This window comes from Leopardus geoffroyi, chromosome C3 (assembly GCF_018350155.1).
Source record: "Leopardus geoffroyi isolate Oge1 chromosome C3, O.geoffroyi_Oge1_pat1.0, whole genome shotgun sequence".
Lineage (NCBI taxonomy): Eukaryota > Metazoa > Chordata > Mammalia > Carnivora > Felidae > Leopardus > Leopardus geoffroyi.
In genome coordinates this window covers 40,859,463-40,881,173 of record NC_059338.1, presented here as the reverse complement: position 1 = coordinate 40,881,173, position 21,711 = coordinate 40,859,463, and the positions used below count along the sequence as shown (strand labels likewise).

At 38.7% G+C, this 21,711-nt stretch overlaps 1 protein-coding gene across 3 annotated transcripts in view; it reads right to left on the bottom strand.

Moving 5' to 3' along the window:
* The window catches only part of KCNK2 (potassium two pore domain channel subfamily K member 2), a 194,956-nt gene that overhangs the window by 54,686 nt on the left and 118,559 nt on the right, over positions 1-21,711 (bottom strand). For all 3 annotated transcript variants that reach the window (XM_045452542.1, XM_045452541.1, XM_045452543.1), the window contains exon 4: positions 2,208-2,368. In XM_045452542.1, the coding sequence (XP_045308498.1) occupies positions 2,208-2,368 (161 nt within the window). The remainder of the gene's footprint in view (positions 1-2,207; positions 2,369-21,711) is intronic.

Sequence of the window (21,711 nt, the reverse complement as noted above, 5' to 3'; positions counted from 1 at the left end):
TCAATACCCCTTCACTACAGCTGTCTTCAGAGTACCCATATTTATTCACCTTCTTCTCTTATCAGGAATCTCCTCAGTATAACATATTTGTATATATGTTTGTACATACAACAATTTATCTCCGGATCTTCATTTGAGGCTAAATATCTCTAACTGGATCTTTCCTATCTGCTATTAAAATTATAGGTCGCATCCCCACCATATAAAAACCACTAAGTTTTAAAACTTGACAAATTTCTAGAGATAACGATCTAGGAAACCAATTAGAACGGAAAGTGAAAAAAATAGTTTCTCTAGTCCACCATCCTTATCACATAAGTGAAATTTAGACGAATTTGTGTTTGTAAAGTTCTCACAACAGTGGTTAGTACTAAGTGTGGAATCATGACCACTGTCACGTATTCACCACCAGATGTTTTATGTGTTTTATGTGTTTTATGCCCCAATGTAGATGCATGAAAAACGTTGCCTGGCATCCAGTAGGGAACCCAAAATTCGTTGAATAAAATAAAACAAATGAATACACGAACAAACAGCAGTATCAGAACTATAAATACAGAGAACAAACTGATGGTTGCCAGAGGGGAGGGGAAAGGGAGAATTGGGCAAAATGGGTGAAGGGGAGACAGAGATACGGGCTTCCGGTTATGGAATGAATAAGTCAAGGGAATGAAAGGCACGACATAAGAAAACCAGTGATATTGTAACAGCAATGTAATGGGACAGATGGTTGCTATACCCAATTATGGCAAAGACAGCATAATGTTTAAACTTGTCAGGTCACTAAGTCATACACTTGAAACTAATGCAATATTGTATGTCAACTATGCTCAAATTAAAAAAAAAATTTAAGAAAAAAATTTGTTGAATGAATGAACAATTCAGCATTACCAAGTTGATGGCACTAATCTTCCCTCTCAATTAATATAAATACAAGATACTTTAAATATCAATATAAGAGAAGTATAATACCCCAAACAGGATGACACTCATATTTTGGAATCACCATACTACTTCTAACTGTAAAAATACCTGAGGGTGAAGTGTGAACTTAAATATAAAATATAACTAATGCTGAAAACTGGAATATATATGGAAAAACCAATATTCAGTAGTCTTATTTCATCAACATAATTAAATGTAAAATACTTTGCTGAAGTATTTGTTTGTGAAAAGATGAAACACTATTGAATAATAAGTAAAATGCATTTGTAATAGTGGTGATGGTAATAACAATCATTTATAATCCCACCCTCTCATGCAACCATTTTCTTGGTAATTTCCTTCAAGAATAGAAGCTTGTAATCATAGTGGTCTTATTACTATCTTTCATTTATAATTCTAATAAAAGCATTTTCATTTTACTGATTTTTTCTATTGAGTATAATATAGTGATGAACATCGTCGAGTGTATTATTTGTGGTTCTACTGAATTACACCCCTTAGGTAAGTTTCTATCAGTGACATCACTGAATTAAGTTACAGGATCGCCTTTATCGGGTTTGCTAAATATGATGTCCTTCACAAAAGGGCTATATAAGTTTAGAATGCCACCAGCAACAAAAAAAGATACCAAAGCAAATTTAAATGAGAAAATATCATCAGGTATTTACTAGCTACATGAAGCTTTTATTTTTATCTCTAATTCTCAGAGTGATGTCTCCATCACCAGTACCTATTCACATCATAGAAATGACAAAAGGGAGGTTTCAGGGTAAAATAGCTAACTTAAGAGAATACTGCAAGACTGGGTGCCTGGGTGGTTCAGTCGGTTAAGCTGCCGACTTCGGCCCAGGTCATGATCTTGCAGTTCATGGGTTTGAGCCGTGTGTTGGGCTCTGTGCTGATAGTTCAGAGCCTGGAGCCTGCTTCAGATTCTATGTTTCCTTCTCTCTCTGCCCGCCCCTCTCTCTCTCTCAAAAATAAACATTCAAACGTGTTTTTAAAAAGAGAGAATACAGCAAGACATCTGGAATTTGAACCTAGGGCTGTCAAATTTCTATTTTATTTCTACGTATTTTTGGGTTTTTCTCATGCATTAATTTACTCATTCAAATTAAATATAAAAATAACTATGCAGTGAGTTACATGCATAAAAGGTTATGGAAAACCCAATAACTTGAATGTCTAACTGTACCTGAGGTGATAGAAAAGTTTAATTTTAAAAAATTCAACAACATATGTAGTTAAAAGTCTATTATACTTACAATAAATGTATCTTCCACTTTTGCAATTCCTTTTCCGAATATGGTCCCTAGTTGATCTCCAACTCCAGCCAACAAAAAACCAAAGAGGGGAATTCCCAGTAAGGCATAGATGATACAGAATATTTTCCCCCCTTCTGTGCGCGGTGAGATATTTCCAAATCCTAAATACAAAAAAAAAAAAAATTAGTTGATTATAAACGAGTAATAGTTTAAAACATATGACCTTGTTAAAAAGAAACAAGAAAACTGAACCAGGACTTTGGGTCTCTCCATTTTGACCTCAAACTTTCTGGTTGGATTCTTCTTTCCAGCCTAGCACTTGCCACAGGCAGGAGACTGTAACTGCCCCCTCAAGCGATAAAGTCTTAACTGAGCCAGGAAGACCCTGCCTGTAATTGACCGCAAGACAATGATCCATTTAACCTTCACTGCCTACCTGGGCCTGCCCACCCACGTTTGCCCCACATTGTAAGTAAACCTGCAAGTATTTTTGGCCTATGGAGGCAGTGTTTGAGATGCTAGTCCTCTGTCTTCCCAGCGTTGGCCTCTCTGAAATAAATTTCTTTCTTGCTTCACTGCCACTCATTTCTCTGCCTTTGGATTTTGTCAGCAGAGAGTGCCCGGACATGGTCTGTTTGGGAACCCCAGAGCCAGGTGCTCTTGACCCCGGCACCCCAGCTATAAAACCAGGGGTCCAGGGGCCCCCGGGGTGACTCTGTCAGTTAAGCATCTGACTGTTGGTTTCAGCTCAGGTCATGATCTGGCGGTTTTGTGAGTTCGAGCCTCACGTCGGCTTCACGCTGATAGCACAGAGCCTGCTTGGGATTCTCTGTCTCCTCTCTCTCTGTTCTTCCCCCACTCACACTGCTTAGGTCTTCAAACCAAATAAAAATAAACTTAAAAAAATTAAAACAACAACAACAACAACAACAAACAATGGGCCCAAAATGTCACCACTTAGACCGAATCCCCAAACTGGGGCTTCATAGCTAATCTACTTGCAGTTTCAACTTCACCCAGAAATGTAGCCTTAGTCCTAACCTTAACCAGTAGGTCAGGAATTTTCCTATCAGAGCCAAAGTGTGGCGGACCACGCCGGCCCTCTCCATCACACCCTCATCTTCTGCCCACCCATAAAGGAAGATGAGGTGATCCACATAATAAGATTTCCTGCTCTTCCCTCTCAGGGAAAGCTATCTTGCCCAGAGAATCCTTTCCTTTTACCAGTTACTTTATCGTCCCATACTTACTCTCTAAAAGTGTTGCATGTTGTACAACTCCTCCGAGCTCCCCTCTGCTAGCTAGATGGGATGCTGCCCAATTCATGAATCATTTAATAAAGCCAATTCAAATGTACTCAGTGAAATTTGTTTCTTAACAACCTCAAGGGTAATTCAGAAACTCCCCAATATTAAAAGATATTAATCATAGATTTCAACTAGTTAAGAATCCTTTAAAAATATTTTTTAATATAAAATATTTTAATAAGCAAACATTTCAATAATCCACAAAGTAGAGCTAATGTTCCAGTTAAACTAGATGCTGAAAACTGAAGGGGGTAACACATGCAACAATGCCAATATTTTCATTAAATGTATTTCTGTCTCTCTATACCGATAATACTATTAACTATAGAGCTTTCGTGGTCATTTATTGGAAGAGTGTCCTGCCTTAATTTAAGAGAATTCAAATATGCTAAAATTACTTAAAGATGAAAGCTAAATAGCAACTTTTGAAATCCTGTTTTCATTCAAACGCCTACCAAAAAATAACCAACAACCTTAAAATTGTTAACTTTTTAAAAATCTTTATTTATTTTTGAGAGAGAGACAGCATGTGAGCAGGGGAAGAGCAGAGAGAGAGGGAGACACAGAATCCGAAGCAGGCTCTGAGCTGTCAGCAGAGAGCCCGACGTGGGGCTCGAACTCACAAATTGTGAGATCATGACCTGAGCTGAAATAGGACACTCAGCCGACTGAGCCACCCAGGTGCCCCGAAATTGTTAACTTTTTTTTAATGTTCCAAGGATTTCAAAGGTATAGCAGAGCAAATTTTGCCATCCTAAGATGTCTCTTTGGCATACCGATTATTTTTTTTTTAAGCTTATTTATTTATTTTGAGAGAGACAGAAAGCAAGAGGGGGAGAGGCAGAGAGGGGGGGAAACGAACAATCTGAAACAGGTTCTGTGCTGACAGCAGGGGCTCAAACTCAGGGACTTCAAGATCATGACCTGGCCAAAGTCAGATGCTTAACCACTGAGCCATCCAGGCACCCCGGCATACTGATGATTTTAAGCTAGTTATTTAAAAAAAATTTTTTTTTCAACATTTATTTATTTCTGGGACAGAGAGAGAGCATGAACGGGGGAGGGTCAGAGAGAGAGGGAGACACAGAATGGGAAACAGGCTCCAGGCTCTGAGCCATCAGCCCAGAGCCCGACGCGGGGCTCGAACTCACGGACCGCGAGATCGTGACCTGGCTGAAGTCGGACGCTTAACCGACTGCGCCACCCAGGCGCCCCTTAAGGTAGTTATTTTTAAGAAGCTGTGGACACATAAGGAACTTTGCAAACCAACTAGAAGTTACCTTTTTGTAGGAGATATTTAAAGGAATAAGGGAAATATCCATTTGTAAGCGTGTCTCCCTCAGTAGCAGAGAGAAGGGAATGATTAAATCTCTAGAAAACTTCATCTGTAGAGAATGCATGGACTGAAATCTGCATAACAGCCTTACTCTTTTTCTAAGTGCTTTCCCTGGTAACCTTTCAAATGGAAAAGTTGCAATCACAGCTTTATTCTGGAGGAAGACTGGAGTCAGCTACTGTACAAGTTAAGATTAGTGGTTCCACAGAACTTTGATTAATTTATAGGCTGCCGCCCCTGGGCTCACTTCTGCTTCTAATTTTGGAGTCTTTATGAAGTTCCCTTAGAAAACTTTCTCTTTAGAATCCTAGATTTTGCTCGTATCTGGAATGTGGGCTCCTTAATTCGAATTTCATTGTCACCTGAATCTATGTGCTACACATCATTCTCAAATCCATTCCTGTTGTGGTTCCTTCGACATCTCCCCTGCCTTCCACACACTATGGACTTTCCCCCCATAATTTTCATATGTTTTTTGTCATGTCAATGCAACTTTTTGGTGAGATGGAGGTGAGGTACATGCATATTTATATCAAGCAGCTTGTAAGGTGAATTCGTATTTGTGTCAGATGGAATTAGCTATTTAGATTTATCAATATCTTTTAAGATGTTAAATACCGGTCATCTAGTAAAAAGTCCACAGATTTATAGTAAGATATGCAAACATCAGGGCTTTTTTTTTTTTTTTTTTTTTTTTTCAACGTTTATTTATTTTTGGGACAGAGAGAGACAGAGCATGAACGGGGGAGGGGCAGAGAGAGAGGGAGACACAGAATCGGAAGCAGGCTCCAGGCTCTGAGCCATCAGGCTCACGGACCGCGAGATCGTGACCTGGCTGAAGTCGGACGCTTAACCGACTGCGCCACCCAGGCGCCCCCAGGGCTTTTTTTTTTAATGTTTACTTATTTTTGAGAGAGAGAGACAGAGTGTGAACAGGGGAGGGGTAGGGAGGGAGGGAGACACAGAATCCGAAGCAGGCTCCAGGCTCCGAGCTGTCAGCACAGAGCCTGACGTGGGGCTCGAACTCAGGAACGGCGGGATATTGACTTGAGCCGAAGTTGGAGGCTTAACTGACTGAGCTACACAGGCGCCTCCAAACATCAGGGCTCTTAAAAGTCTAAAAAGTCTAAAATTAACTGATTGAAAGAAATACAAGGATAAAAACTCTGCGTTTCCAATATATTATAGCCATTCCTGGATTCCTGACTCAAGAAATATGTGGCCTTTGGTAAATTATTTCCTCATTTGATAAATGGTATATTGCTATTATTATTTATTTCATAGAGTTAGGTATCACATGAAAGGTGCTCAGGAAATTTTATTATATTCTCCATATATGTTAGGTGCTATAACAATAATTATTGTAATTACTATTAATCATACTATTGGTTGAAGATTAGCAGATCAATGTGTTTAGCACAGTCAGTAGGCAAACTATTTAACAGCATATTTATATGTGCTAGGCACTCTTACAACCAATTAAACATATTAATTGACTTAATTTTCATAATAACCATTGTGAGGTGGGTACTAATACTCTCCATTTTTCAAATGAGGAAATAGAAGGACAGAAAGGTTAAATCATTTTCCCAAGGATAGACACAGCTAGTAAAAGTGGGAGAGCTGGGATTCAAACCCAGGTATTTTAGGCCCAGTGTCTGGGACCTAATCACACACATAACATTCCTATATTCCCAGAAAGAACCAATCACCAAATGTAGTACAAAATCAAAGGGTCTTAATAACATTAGCAATTAAGACAGCTAAGAATATAATAAATAACATTTAAGTATTCGATGGAGAAAATTACCAAAAAAGCTGCAAAATAAGTGACATAAAAGAAACCTGAAGAAATGAAGAAAGATATAGGTGTTAATTTTTACCAAATTTATGTTAAATACAATGCAATTGTAATAGATATTTTGCAAGGGTTTTCAGTAAAATTTTATGAACTTTTATAAATATCATGTAAGAAAGTAAAGGACCAATAATTGCTAAGAAAATTTGGGGGGGAAAAATGAGGTGGGCAGATTTGTCCTACATGATGACCTACTTTAAGACAATGTGGTATTGAACAGGGAAAGACAGACCAATCAGGACACAATAGAGAGCTCAGAAACAGACCCAAACATATCTGGAAGCAGGGGTACCTGCCCAAAGGGGAGAGAAGATCAAGGAAACAATGAATGTTAATGAGTGGGGGGTGGGGACAGGGGGCTACCCAGCAAGACTGGAAAGGATGATTAAAAGCCTTCAAATTCCTGTATTATTTTATCTAAAAAGAGTAACAACAAAAACAGCATAAAGCAGTGTTAAGATGTGATGAAAGCGAATGATAGATGGTTATGTGCAATATTATTCTTTGTAGACATTTCTGCTACTTGAAATATTGTACAACAGTAAAAAAAAAGTTTGGAAAGGCTCGGTAAGTACATGACATTTATAGATCAAAAGGCACTGGACAATATTCTCTACCATTTCTTGTAGTTCTCTGAATGCTAGAAATAGAAAATTATTGTCTTATCATGATCTATCTCAAAACATTTACTATCACACTTCATACTAAAGCACAAAAGGAATTCCCTTCAAATTGGAGGGAAAAAGGACATCCACTTTGCAACTACTGTATAGTATTATTCTGAAAGCTCTAGCACATGTAGTGGCAGTGAACATGTAAAAGAAATATTTATTATGAAGAGAAACATATTAGTTGCAGGTAGAATTAAATATCTAGCAAATACAGGGGAATGCTGGAAGTTGTTGTACAGAGAGAAGCTCAGCAAAAGTGCTGAAGGCATGATATATATGAAGAAACCAACGGCATTATAATATTTCAGCACTACCTTAAATGTGCTAAATTAAATGGAAAAATGCCTTATTTATAAGATTAAGGGAAATGTGAAATACCTGTAAGTTACCTCATCAAGACATATACAAGACCTTTAGGGAACAGCTTGAGCTACTGTAGAATGGGATGGGTCAAAACGGAAAAGAACACATGTGCACATGATTTTCTTTTTTTTTTTTTATTAAAAAAAATTTTTTTTCAACGTTTATTTATTTTTTGGGGGACAGAGAGAGACAGAGCATGAACGGGGGAGGGGCAGAGAGAGAGGGAGACACAGAATCGGAAACAGGCTCCAGGCTCTGAGCCATCAGCCCAGAGCCCGACGCGGGGCTCGAACTCACGGACCGCAAGATCGTGACCTGGCTGAAGTCGGACGCTTAACCGACTCCGCCACCCAGGCGCCCCTCAAAATATTATTTTAACACAAAACAATTTAAATTACTTTAGCTGCAGAAAAACATTAATATTGTAAGGCATAAGAGAAATATGTTAGAAGTGGGTGAGAAAAAGAACAATATAAATTCAGGGTATGCTCACTTAGCAACCTAAAAGAAAGAGCAAGCCTTTCAGAAATCAAAGTGAAATGATAATCACATCTGGTCTTTTTAAAGCTATGCTATATAGCAAAGAACCTAACCAAACACTAAAGAAAACAATATGGTTCCAGAAAAATATGATCTTAATCAAAAGACAATTAAATAGTGTCTTGAAAAGACGTATTCATTTCAGAACTTTTGCAAAGTTGTACATTGTTCTTCCAGATCGCTGGTTTTAAACCACATCAGAATCACATATGAAACTTAGGGAAAAAAATCCACCCCAGAACAACTAAATTATTGTCTTCCACGGGGAGGGGAGGGGAATGTGCGCATGTATTTTTAAATATCTACAGAAGTGATTCTAATTTATACCCCTGTGACAGGGGCAGGGTTTATGGGTCTAAAGCTATGCAGTTTGGGGGAAGGGGGCTTTTAGGAAAGAGAATACAAACTTAGGGACTAAACCCAACCAAGTGGGGGGTCCTGAAGCTGAACTCTCATTAGCCGGAAGGTAAATCTGCCTCTGTTCCTTTATATTTAGGATGACCTTGACTAGAGCACCTCTTCTAGACTGGCTGTGGTATTACTATATTACTATGTTTTTATTGCCCAAAATAAAAAAAATAATAAAATAATTTTCATTGCCAATAATAAAACTAATGGCCAACACTGTTATTTAAAAAAAAAAATTTTAACGTTTATTTTTGAGAGAGAGAGTGACAGAGTGTGAGCAGGGGAGGGGCAGAGAGAGAGGGAGGCACAGAATTCGAAGCAGGCCCCAGGCTCTGAGCTGTCAGCACAGAGCCTGATGTGGGGCTCAAACTCACCAACTGCGAGATCATGATCTGAGCCAAAGTTGGACACTTAACCAACTGAGCCACCCAGGTGCCCCGGCCAACACTGTTATCTACTGAACATCACTCTCTCACTATGTGCCAGATATACTGCTAATCCCTTCCTATGGATACTTAATTAAACATTCACAACCCTATGAGATGAAGCACAACTAATTATCCCTACTCTCTGAATGTGGAAACTGAGGTTTATTGAAGGAAAATAATGTGTTCAAGGTTAAACAGCTAACTGTTAAGGCTGAGATTTAAACTATTAACTCAATTGCTTAGAGCTATCTGGGATCAAGACGATGGACACTATTTTTCAAACTTAGAATTCTTCTCAGTTACACACCACTGAGTATGGATCCAAACCTGGACATGCCATTCTGGTAATACTTGCTGTTTTACCTAGTTGGACTGGAAAAGAATAGATAGGTGCATCAAAACAAATGTGTCAATTACAGTCACTAAATCAAAGGGCTGTTTTGACATTTTGTTTTAACTTCAACTTCAACTTCATCACACTTCCTCCTGGCCCAGAAGCCATGTGCCTGCAGTTCAAACAGTATTTCACAAGATGGCTCCCTTGCTATCCTCAGTTGCAACTTACATAATAAAATCCTGCAACACTGTTGTAAAGTTGCAAATCTATAGGAAGTTACATATATCTTTTTCTTAACTTTTATTTAATATTCATTTTTTGATATTTATTTATTTTGAGTGAGAGAGAGAGTGTGCATGAGCAGAAGAGAGGCAGAGAGTGAGGGAGAGAGAGAATCCCAAGTAGGCTCTGTGCTGTCACTAAAGAGCCCCATGGGGGACTCAATCCTACGAACCATGAGATCATGACCTGAACCGATAGCAAGAGTCGGACACTTAACCAACTGAGCCACCCAGGTGCTCCAAAATTTCTCTCTCTCTTTTTTTTTTAAGTTACTCATCTCTTTTGAGAAGTGGGGAGGGAGGAGCAGAGAGAGAGAGGTAGAGAGAGGCAGAGGCTCAAACCCTCAGATCATGACCTAAGCCAAAAGCAAGAGTTGGACGCTTAACTGTCTGAGCCACCCAGGCACCCCACAACTTATATATTTCTTCAGCTGGTGTTTGAACATATTTAAAATCATGAATGTCTGATTCAATTGCTACCAAGCATTTCTTGCTAACAAGATTCTTTTACATAACCTACACAGAAAGCTAAAAGTTGAGAGGAAATTTCCTTTGCAAAATAATTTTGCCAAGAAATGATAATAATCGACCTGCACATCATTTCCTAACCTCCCCAGGTTTTTCTTCAGTAATTGGAAGTTCGTCCTATCCCCCTTTTCACCCATGCAAAGATGTGCTTGGTGAGAAGCAGGAGGATGGAGAGAGCGATGACGCGAGGGGAGAAGAACAAGCACATTTAGTTCTAGAGCTCTGTCCGCCATTCCCTGGTGAGAACAACTCAAAGTGAGGACAACCCAGAAGGGAAACAGTGCATTTCAAAGTTCTTCTCAGTCCCCACATGCCTCTCACAGAGAGAGCATCGAACCGTCTTAGATTTGAGGCTGAGTGTTTTTATTTATTTATTATTTATTTATTTATTTATTTTAATGTTTATTCATTTTTGAGAGACAGAGACAGAGTGCCAGTGGGGGAGGGGAAAGAGAGAGAGGGAGACACAGAATCCGAAGCAGGCTCCAGGCTCTGAGCTGTCGGCACAGAGCGCGATGTGGGGCTCGAACTCACAAACTGCAAGCTTATGACCTGAACCGAAGTCAGATGCTTAACCGACTGAGCTGCCCAGGCGTCCTGAGTCTGAGTGCTTTTAAAGATGTGCATTTTTGATAAAACATGACCGCTAAATGCGGGCCAACTATCTGTTCAAGGTGTGATGAAGTGTTTCTATAAATGGCTGCAAGGGGTGCCTGGGTGGCGCAGTTGGTTAAGCGTCCGACTTCAGCCAGGTCACGATCTCGCGGTCCGGGAGTTCGAGCCCCGCGTCAGGCTCTGGGCTGATGGCTCAGAGCCTGGAGCCTGTTTCCGATTCTGTGTCTCCCTCTCTCTCTGCCCCTCCCCCGTTCATGCTCTGTCTCTCTCTGTCCCAAAAATGAATAAACGTTGAAAAAAAAAAATGGGGGCGCCTGGGTGGCGCAGTCGGTTAGGCGTCCGACTTCAGCCAGGTCACGATCTCGCGGTCCGTGAGTTCGAGCCCCGCATCAGGCTCTGGACTGATGGCTCAGAGCCTGGAGCCTGTTTCCGATTCTGTGTCTCCCTCTCTCTCTGCCCCTCCCCCGTTCATGCTCTGTCTCTCTCTGTCCCAAAAATGAATAAACGTTGAAAAAAAAAATTAAAAAAAAAAAAAATGGCTGCAAATTCTTGTGCTATTTAACTGCCTATTACCTGATTCTCCCCTTTTCCCAAGAAAGGAGAAAAGTGACCCAACAGCATTAAAAAAAAAAAAAAAAAAATTAGGAACTCCTTCTTAGCAAAAAATATGAATGACAAGCTTTCCCACATTTTGAGAGAGATTATAAGCCGGGAGTCTGAACTTCTCTGATAACACATTTCCTGGCAAACATACTTTAAAGGTATTGCTAAAAGAATTTTCCCAAAGGAACTTCAGTATAATTTGATGTCATATTACTGACCCTACTTGGCATCAATAAATAAAAACTGTACTATTTGTCGGCAAAGATTGTCTCATTGATCAAAGTCTGTTCAGGCTCTTCTGGGCTGTTTTGACTAAACCTTGGGCTCCCTGTATCCTTCCATGTAAAGTCCGGTTCTAGCAAGAATCCTGCTAAGTCAGTATAGACAGAATCCCGCATCCTAAATATCTGATCACCCTCTGTGTCTGATCGAGTTCCTTATTCGCCACCACTGCCAAGGTGATATCTGATCACCCGATAGGCCTTCAACAAGAATCCTGAAAGTTGTTTTGGCCCAAATCCTCCCTTACCTTAATGTTTCATCTCAGTAATTTTCTATCCACTGACACCCCTCTCTTCTCCATGGCTGTAAACTCCTGCTTTGCCTTGCTGTATTCAGAGTTGAATCCAATCTCTCTCCCCTACCACAAAAGTCCACTCTAGTGGTTATACCTATCACAATAGTCCTAAAGAAAATTTGCCTCACCTTCTTTTACAAGTGTCATTAAATAATTTTTTAACGCTGTAAGTGGTAAAATGATACAACGATACTCATCAAAAGGCCCTAAAAGTAATACTATAGACATTAAATACAACGATAGAATTCATCTATCATCAAAAGGCCCTAAAAGTAATACAATAGACATTAAATTAAAATTAATTTTTTTTGCATTTTAGGAAGTTAGACTTTGTAAGCGTTAATGATCTGAATTGCCAAAACAGCTATGCTATCTTTGATTTGCCATCATTTTCCTCTAATAAGTCAAACACACTCACTCAAGTTTATTTCCAAGTATACGGAGGTCAGTATAGCACAGTGGTTAAGACTCTAGGCTCTAGAGCCCAATTATCTGGGTTTGAATGCTAGCTTTTCCACTGTATCACTGAGAAAGTTACTAAAAAATTACTAAAATGCCTCAGCTTCCCCATTTATAAAACAGTAATGAATGTTATGTGACATAATACACATAAAGGTCTTAGTATGGTGATTGACCCATGGTGGTGAGTAGTCCCAATGAATCTAAAATCATTAATCTAAATCACTAGTCCCAGCTAAAATCACTCTCCTGGCCATAAAAAGTCACTTTCATGGCTCAGGTACTGCTGAGTGTCAGCTATTGATAAAAATAATGGTGGCAATGATGGTGATGTTGATGACAATTTTACTTTTTCACTTGAGACGTGTTTAAATTTAGAAGGAGCTGAGCCAACATGGTCTTTTCATGTTCCTCACTTTGCAGATTATGCGGGAGCAAAAACAGTGACTTGCACTGATAAAGTAATCCATGAAACGAAGTGCTCTAAGTTACCGCAGTTCACCATTCACTATCACAGCCAAGCAGGCAGTGGCAGCGATCAGAATGTTTCACCCTTTATTAGCAAGTGGTAAACACAATAATAACTGTACCACAGTGTAGGCTGCTGTTCTGGTGGGACTACTTTGACTTCTCTCATAGGACTGGTAGACAGTATCCTGTCTGAGATGGTCTATTATTTGTCTAAATTCACAATATAAAGTGCCATGAATTGAGGGGGAAAGGCATCAGAATTTTTTTTTAATGTTTATTTTTTGAGAGAGAGAGACAGAATGCGAGTGGAGGAGGGGCAGAGAGAGAGGGGAATACAGAATCGGGAAGCAGGCTCCAGGCTCTGAGCTGTCAGCGCAGAGCCCTGTGTGGGGCCCGAACCCACGAACTGTGAGATCATGACCTGAACTGACGTCGGACACTTAACTAACTGAGCCACCCACGTGCCCCAAGGCAACAGAAATTTTAAAAATTTTTAAAGTTTATTTATTCTGGGGGGGGGGGGGAGGGACAGACAAAAAGGAGAGGGAGAATCCCAAGCAGTCTCCACGCTCTCATCGCAGAGCCCAAGGACTCATGAACCGTGAGATCATGACCTGAGCCTAAATCAAGACTCAGGCACTTAACCAAGTGAACCACCCAGGCATCTCAGGCATCTGAATTTTTTTCAAGCAAAACTGGAAAATGTAAAAGTTGAAATGACCAGTCGAATTCTAATGGCATCATTACACAAATACAAAAAACCGAGGCCAAGGAAATTCAAGTACTGGGGGGTCATTAGGTAGCACAGGTTGGAGACATAAAATGCAAAGTTTTCAAGTGTTGAGTGTGTGTATTTATTATAACTTCACTTGAAATTAGGGTGTAAGGAACTCTGCTTGCTTTGGCTATGACCTTGGGGCAGTGATGCAAAACTCATCAACTACTGCCTACGTCACACAGAAGACAGAATGTGGAAGCCAACCTACCTGAAAGATGCATAATTATCCAGATACTGACCCTGAGTGATGACAGCTGAAGTTGGGCCATTTAGATGAAAGAACACATCACCGAAGTCATTAAGGGGCATTGATTAAAGTCACTCTAAATTCAACAGCCATTGGCATCTTTAAGATCCATCTCTGCTATGAGATTAGATTCCTGTGCATTCTTTGATTCTGACAAATGAGATTTTCCTCAAACTAATTTATTTGTGCATCTTATTTTTTTAAAGATACACTGCAAAGAAAACCAAGGATGTACATTTACATATTTGAAAACTATCTTCTCAACATCAAAACACTACGGCCATTTAGCTAAATATCATACAAGGTTTTCTCACACATGGTAAGGATAGATATACTTCACTTAGCTCAATATTTATAAAGTAAAAAGAGGGTTGGAGGGCACATTAGAGTCCAGTACTTTTTAGGCCGATTTTCTGCAAACTACTTGTAAATTTTCCAAAGGTAACAATGGCATAGCCCCTTCATCTAGAAAGGTGGAGTCTAGAACTAAGCCCTCAACCATCAGGAGGTTCACTTGAAATTTATGGTGAAACATATATACTCTACTTTTTTTCTTTCTTTTTTTTTTTTTTTAATTTTTTTTTTCAACGTTTATTTATTTTTGGGACAGAGAGAGACAGAGCATGAACGGGGGAGGGGCAGAGAGAGAGGGAGACACAGAATCGGAAACAGGCTCCAGGCTCTGAGCCATCAGCCCAGAGCCCGACGCGGGGCTCGAACTCACGGACCGCGAGATCGTGACCTGGCTGAAGTCGGATGCTTAACCGACTGCGCCACCCAGGCGCCCCTCTCTACTTTTTTTCAACATCTGATGCAATATAGGTCAGAGGTTACAAGTGCCAACACTGTAGCCAGGCTTTGTGGCTTTAAAACCTCACTAATGCCACGTACTCACCGCACGATTTAGGTATGTTATTTAATCTTTCAATGCCTTGCTTTGCCAATCCAAAACTGGGTATCTTTTTTTCAGTTGATTCCCAAAGTAACTTTCTGGAAAAGGTGTTTTAAAACTTATTTATACCAAGGCTCAGAAATGTTAAGTGAGACACATAGAGGCTAATCAAAAGTGGCACAGCCAGTGTTTTCACAGAGATCTGTCCGACCTCAAAGTCCTGCCTTACTATGGAAATGAGCTGCCTGCCCTTGGGTACAACCCACCACCCCCTGCCCCACCACACACACACACACACACACACACACACACACGCACAAATAGATCCCCCTGTTTTATATCTGTTTGAAATTCATAAGTTTATTTTAAAGAAAAGATTCCAGAGGGTGGGAGAGGTGATGTGTGGAGGGGATGTGATAACCCACTGTTCCACAACATGCAGCATCCTAACGTCTTAATTTCTTGCACACTCTCATTGGACCTTGAAGTGAAGCATGAGCACAAAAAAGGAGAGATAATTAGGAGAAGTCTTGACTTTGCCCTAAACGTCAACTCTTAATACATTTTTTCCCCTTTCTGTAATCTTTTCACAGCTGTGAGGACTACCCGAGGGTAAGTCCTTTTTAGTCTGAATTCAGTCTGGTAGAAAGCCTAACCCTGGAAGGCAATAAGACTGTCTCAAAGACAGCTCAGAACAATAGCTAGAAAAATTCTATATCCTTGTTTCTGCAGCAATTCAGAGTGTATAGATGGAGAATATGGGAGGATATTCCACTCAGGAGAGGGAAGTGGACTGAAATGCAGCTATACTTATGTTAGTCTGCTACAAAACCTGCCCACGTTGAATTAAGGAGAAAGAACTTTTAGGCCCCATCTCCAGTATATGTCCACAGGTTAGAAACACAGATCCAAAGTGAAAGCAAGTAATATAGAAAACTAGAAGAGAAATATCATCTTTAGACTCCTTTAAAATTATACCTCCTACTCCTGGTCTATTTTTTTCCCCACCGCTATATAATTAACATGTAACATGCTGTATAATTTAGTTCCGTGTTAAATCTCTCTCTAGCTTTTTGTCTGTTTGTCTGATGTATTCCAAACATCTAGATACTACTTAATAGTTGCTCAATAAATATTTGCCAAGGGAATGAATGAATGAACGAATGGGAAGAGTGCATTTCTGAAAATGGTGCAGAACCCAGAATATGTTTGGAAACCACAATAGGAGACAATAAATCATTAGATTATAAATCTGGAGCCTAAAGCCAACAACAAAAAAAATGAGTTTACTGGCATCTAAAGACAAAATTAAGTAAAGAAAAAGAGATGGGGGAGGATAATATAATATTTAAAGGAAACTGTGCAATTGCAAACTTAAAGTCTGTATTTAAGACAATTAAGGAGAATTGAAATAGTAGGAATTCTAACCATTGCTTAAGCTTACAGAATACAAACGAATTTCCAGATTTACAGAAAAAATAAAGGTAGAAAGAATTTTAAAAGGCACATAGTAGAGAGAGAAAATTGAGAACAAAGAACAGAACAGCACAAAAAATTGTCAGTGTCCGTGATGGTGGAAAAACATAATCATTAGAATAGAATAATCAGGGGCGCCTGGGTGGCGCAGTCGGTTAAGCGTCCGACTTCAGCCAGGTCATGATCCCGCGGTCCGTGAGTTCGAGCCCTGCGTCGGGCTCTGGGCTGATGGCTCAGAGCCTGGAGCCTGTTTCCGATTCTGTGTCTCCCTCTCTCTCTGCCCCTCCCCCGTTCATGCTCTGTCTCTCTCTGTCCCAAAAATAAATAAACGTTGAAAAAAAAAATTAAAAAAAAATAGAATAATCAAAAATAAAATTAAACAAAGGTTAAAAAACCCAACAAAATAAATGAATCCAGTGCAAGATTAAAAGAAAATCTTTAATTGAAAACAGAGGCACTTATGGAAAATAGGTTACCAATAAAGGAAAGAATATCAGGCCAGTATCAAACTTCTGTCTAACAGCAAATGTCAAAAGACAATACAGAAAAATCTTCAGGGTTGTGATGAGGAAAAGTTGTGATTCCAGAATCTGACAAAATGATCTTTCATGCAAGAAAGCCATTTGCAAACATGCAAATATTTATTCCACTCCTGTAGCTTCACTGAAAAAATTGTCTCTCTGAGGATTTATATAAGCTGATAATTGTGAGATAAACCCTCCTAATGACAAGGTATTTAAATGATATGCTGAATTCCTTCTCTCACAGTTTAAATGCCACATGTTGGATCTCATGCTGGATTATACAACAATTAGATGACTGGATCACGTTGCCTGGAGAAAGTATACAAAATTGTTCTTTCCACTTTACAAAGGTAAAGCACCACAGCATAACGAGTAGCCATTCCAAATGACAAGTAGATGAAGGAAGGACTTTCTGTATCTTTGAGGTTCATAGTAAAAGATCTGAGGGGCACCTAGGTGGATCAGTCAGTTAAGCATCTGACTCTTGGTTTCAGCTCAGCTCATGATCTCACGGTTTCGTGAGTTTGAGCCCTGTGTCAGGCTCTGTGCTGACACCGCAGAGCCTGCTTGGGATTCTCTCTCTCCCTCTCTCTCTCTGCCTCTCCCCCACTCTCACTGTGTGTCTCTCTCAAAATAAAAAATAAGCTCAAAATTTTTAAAAAAGATCTGAGCCACTGTTTTTAGTTTATTTATTTATTTAAAATATGAAATTTATTGTCAGATTGGTTTCCATACAACACCCAATGCTCATCCCCACAGGTGCCCTCCTCAATACCCATCACCCACCCCCTATTAGTTTTTAATTTGCAAGACTAATAACCTATCCAATGACAGACATACCAACCAGCTTAAATTTATAATATCCATAAGGATCATGTTAAATATTTCCAAAAATCAATGATTAGGTATGATATCAACTTATGTCAACTACATCAAGTAAGCACACACTGCAACATGACTATAAAAAGCATAATCGTATCTAGTTACTTTCCTTTTTTATACATTTGTGCATTTTTCTTTTAATCATATACTACTATATATGAGAAAAGACCAATCTATATATGCAATTTGATAGATAAAATAGTCACGATCATGGTTTTTTAAAAATCAAGCATAGCAAAAAGACTGTTAAAAAATAGTACTGGATAAAGGAAACGTGAAATCATATACATACATATCTATATATACACACACATACATAGATACAGATATATTATCTACATAGCCATATACACATACAGATATGTTATAGAACACTTAAGTATCCAGTATTGCACTGTTCCTCATGACAAAAAACTAATGACCATCAAAGGGGACAGAGATATGACATATCATTTAAATGGAATAATATGCAGCTGCTAAAACAATAAAGCAAATCTTCAGGACGTGATGAGAAAAAATTTGCAGGACATATTACACAGAAATAGCAAAGCAGAGAGTGGCTTTCACTTACATAATAAAGGACCGTGTATATGTTAATCACACACACACACACACACACACACACACACACACACACACACACATTTATATGTACGCCCAAATGATGTCTAGAATAATAACGAGAAATGGTAACAGTGGTGGCCTCTGTGCAGATGATGGGGGAGGGGGCTCAAATGCGGGCAGAAGACTTCGCTGTCGCTCGTAGTTTTTACACTGCTTGTCTCTCACTTGTTTACTCATGTACCTGTACTCCTGATTTAAATTTTTAAGGAAAGGTATACAGCATTTGACTTTAAGAGAGCATATCATTAACTATTTTCATGCCCAATGTTGCCACATAAAAGAGTATTATTTCTTCTCTGTATTGACATAAGCAAAACACCTGTCTTGAGTTGCCTTGATTTATATCTTTCTTAGATTTATATCTTTTTATCTATGAGTTTTGAATGGCACTTAGCATGGTACGCCTTCAGACTTTCAGCAAACATTTATAAAAGTCAACCAGGAAACACTGCAGAAAGACAAAGAGTTTGTGAAACATAATGTATAATCAGGCCTATGCTATTTTTTCTTTCGATTATTATCCATAGTAAGAGTATCTTTATTATAACAACCTCCTTTCTATTATCATAAATGTACCATTTCCACCCCCTAAGATATCCCCCAAAGAATATATTGGCTCCTGTTCCTGGCAGGAAATTTTTTTCCCCCAAGTCTGAATTTTTGAAAGGCAGAAAGTCATGGATTGGGATTGGTCGTTCTCTACTTTTCTAAAATACAGCATTTTTCATCGTGGTTACAGAAAACAACTCAGAATACACAGGAGTTTGGAGAACTGAAAATATCTAACACTATAATATCACTCAGAGCTCAGCAATAGAATACGATTTTCTTATTTTAAGAACTGTAGTTTCACATGGTTTCCTTCTGAGCACTACCCTTAGTTCTCCAAGCGATCATTTAGTGTGCTAGCATCTACATGAGCATATTTTTGCTATGTTTCTAAAATGGATTTTTACCCATATAAATTTGAAGCACCACAAAATTTTTGAAGTACCACAAAAATTATATTTTACATCAGTCTGGAAAAAAAAGTAGAAATTATCTAAGCCAATGGCTTTAAACCCTTTCTAGGAGTATGGATACCTTTGAGGACCTGATATACACTGTGGACCCCCTCTCCAGAAAACACGAAGCTTATCCATATGCCTTCTAGAAGTTCACGAGGCTTATTTCAACCTTCATTAGACAATGAGGGGAAAAACCAGTATATTCTTGAAAAATGATCAATATTTTGTACATGGCAGTTAAACATTGTTAAACATACTATCCTCTGAGTTTTCATAAAATCCTATGAGATAGCAAGCATATTTATTATTATTCACCTATTAGGAAGCCATTTGAATATTCACATGTGAGGAAACTCAGAAAATGATGTGGTCAAAATCACACAGTGAATAAATATTAGAATCAAATCTCAAACCTAGAGCTTCTATTTATGAACTCTACCCTTTTTTCCTTGCCTTAAACTCTTTCCTTTAGTCCAAGGTTGGCAAACTTTTTCTGTAAATGGCCAGATAGTAAATACTTTCAGCTTTGCGGGCCATATGGTCTCTGTTCTAGTACAAAGCAGCCAAAGATAATACTAAAATAAATGGGTGTGGTTGTACTCTAATAACTACATAGCAGGTGGCAGGCTGGATTTTGCCCACGGGCCACAGTTTGCTGACCCCTGCATTATTTTGCCTCTACACCAAAAATAACTCAATCTTTTAATTTATTTTCCTGGATTTAATGTTTTTATCATCATGATTCTGACTTTGTTAAACGATCATTACTAAAATACATGCTAATGGAATCCCTAAATAACATCACCAATAACAGCAGAATTTCTGCCTAAAAGCTAAAATTAGAGTTTTACATATTAATTTCATGCTCATGTTGAGATCGTTTCATGGATGAAACCACCATGTGGGGACGTCGTTTGCGAACACAATCTCTAATAATTCAACAGGAGCCAATATTACATATGAAAAATAAAAATTCCATTGCAGTGCTGGCATTAAGGGAGACATAGTTTGGAAAAGCAAAATGTAAAATATACTTTCTGTCAACGTTTAGTTTGTTGGAATATCAAGTAACCTTTAAGAAGGGGTATTCAGTGAGTGTATTTGTTTATAGCATTTATTAAGACGATCACCAAATATCTGGGTTCTTCTGAGCACAGGGTAGGATTGCATTTCCCCACTTACGGTCTTGAAGTTGGTTTGGCCCCCATGTCATGTGAGTGAAGACAGTGTGTGCACTTACTGAGGCTCCATGAGCCAGTGTGTAGGTTCCCATGCACGGTTTCCCATGCTCTGGTCCCTAAGCCAAAGTGACCAGGAAAGGCCACAGAAACACCTGAAGTCTCTGAGCTAGAACAGTGGGCAGGGCCCTACTGTTAATCCACACTGAAGATACAGTGTGAATAAAAAATAAACTTTTATTTTGTAAATCCACCAAGATGTGGGGATTGTTTGTTACAGGAAATAACTTAGCATATCCTAACTAATATAAAGGCTTACATTTAAAAAAATCATATAGCAAACAGATTTACACAAATATTAACCTTTATTATACTCAGCTAATAGTAATACCTCAAGGTTATATTATATACTATTTCAGTGATCACACTGTGGATTATCTATAGGTCACTTAAATAACCAATCAGCTCATTTCATTAAACCAAAATACACGTTAACTGCATGAAGAAACTAGTCAAATCTGGCACTTAGCATTGTGATAATAACTGGTTTGAGCAAACCCTAATAAATTACATGAAGGCAAACACGATATGTATTATAAGAGTGAAAATGGGTGCATTCAAGGTGTAAGAAAAATGTATTTCTTTCTATGTTGACCTTAGTAATATAAATAAATGTGCAAAAAATAATATTAGCTTATTTTAATAATAAGGTAATAAAAATTACTCTAATAAAATCAGCTTACTCTAATATACTGTCATTCAGGATGCAAACTATTTTCACGTACATAATCTTATTTAACCTTCACAATAGCTCTGCGAGAAATACTAGTCCCACTGACAAACAAGAATATTAAGGATAATAGAACAGCGACTAGATCGATAATACAACCCTAGCTAGTGGCACAAAAACCTGGACTTAGATTTTCTGCAGTGAAATCTGATGTCCCTTCTATTGGATCATTCCTTTAAAAAAGAGGGAGAAATATGTTCATCCTAAACTATACTATGTGAGTAAAACTAATGGAAGTGTCTGCATAAGTATGCCCAGCACATTATTTAGCTGTGATACAATGTATATTAGGAGATCATGCCCAGATCTATTATTTTTTTTAAC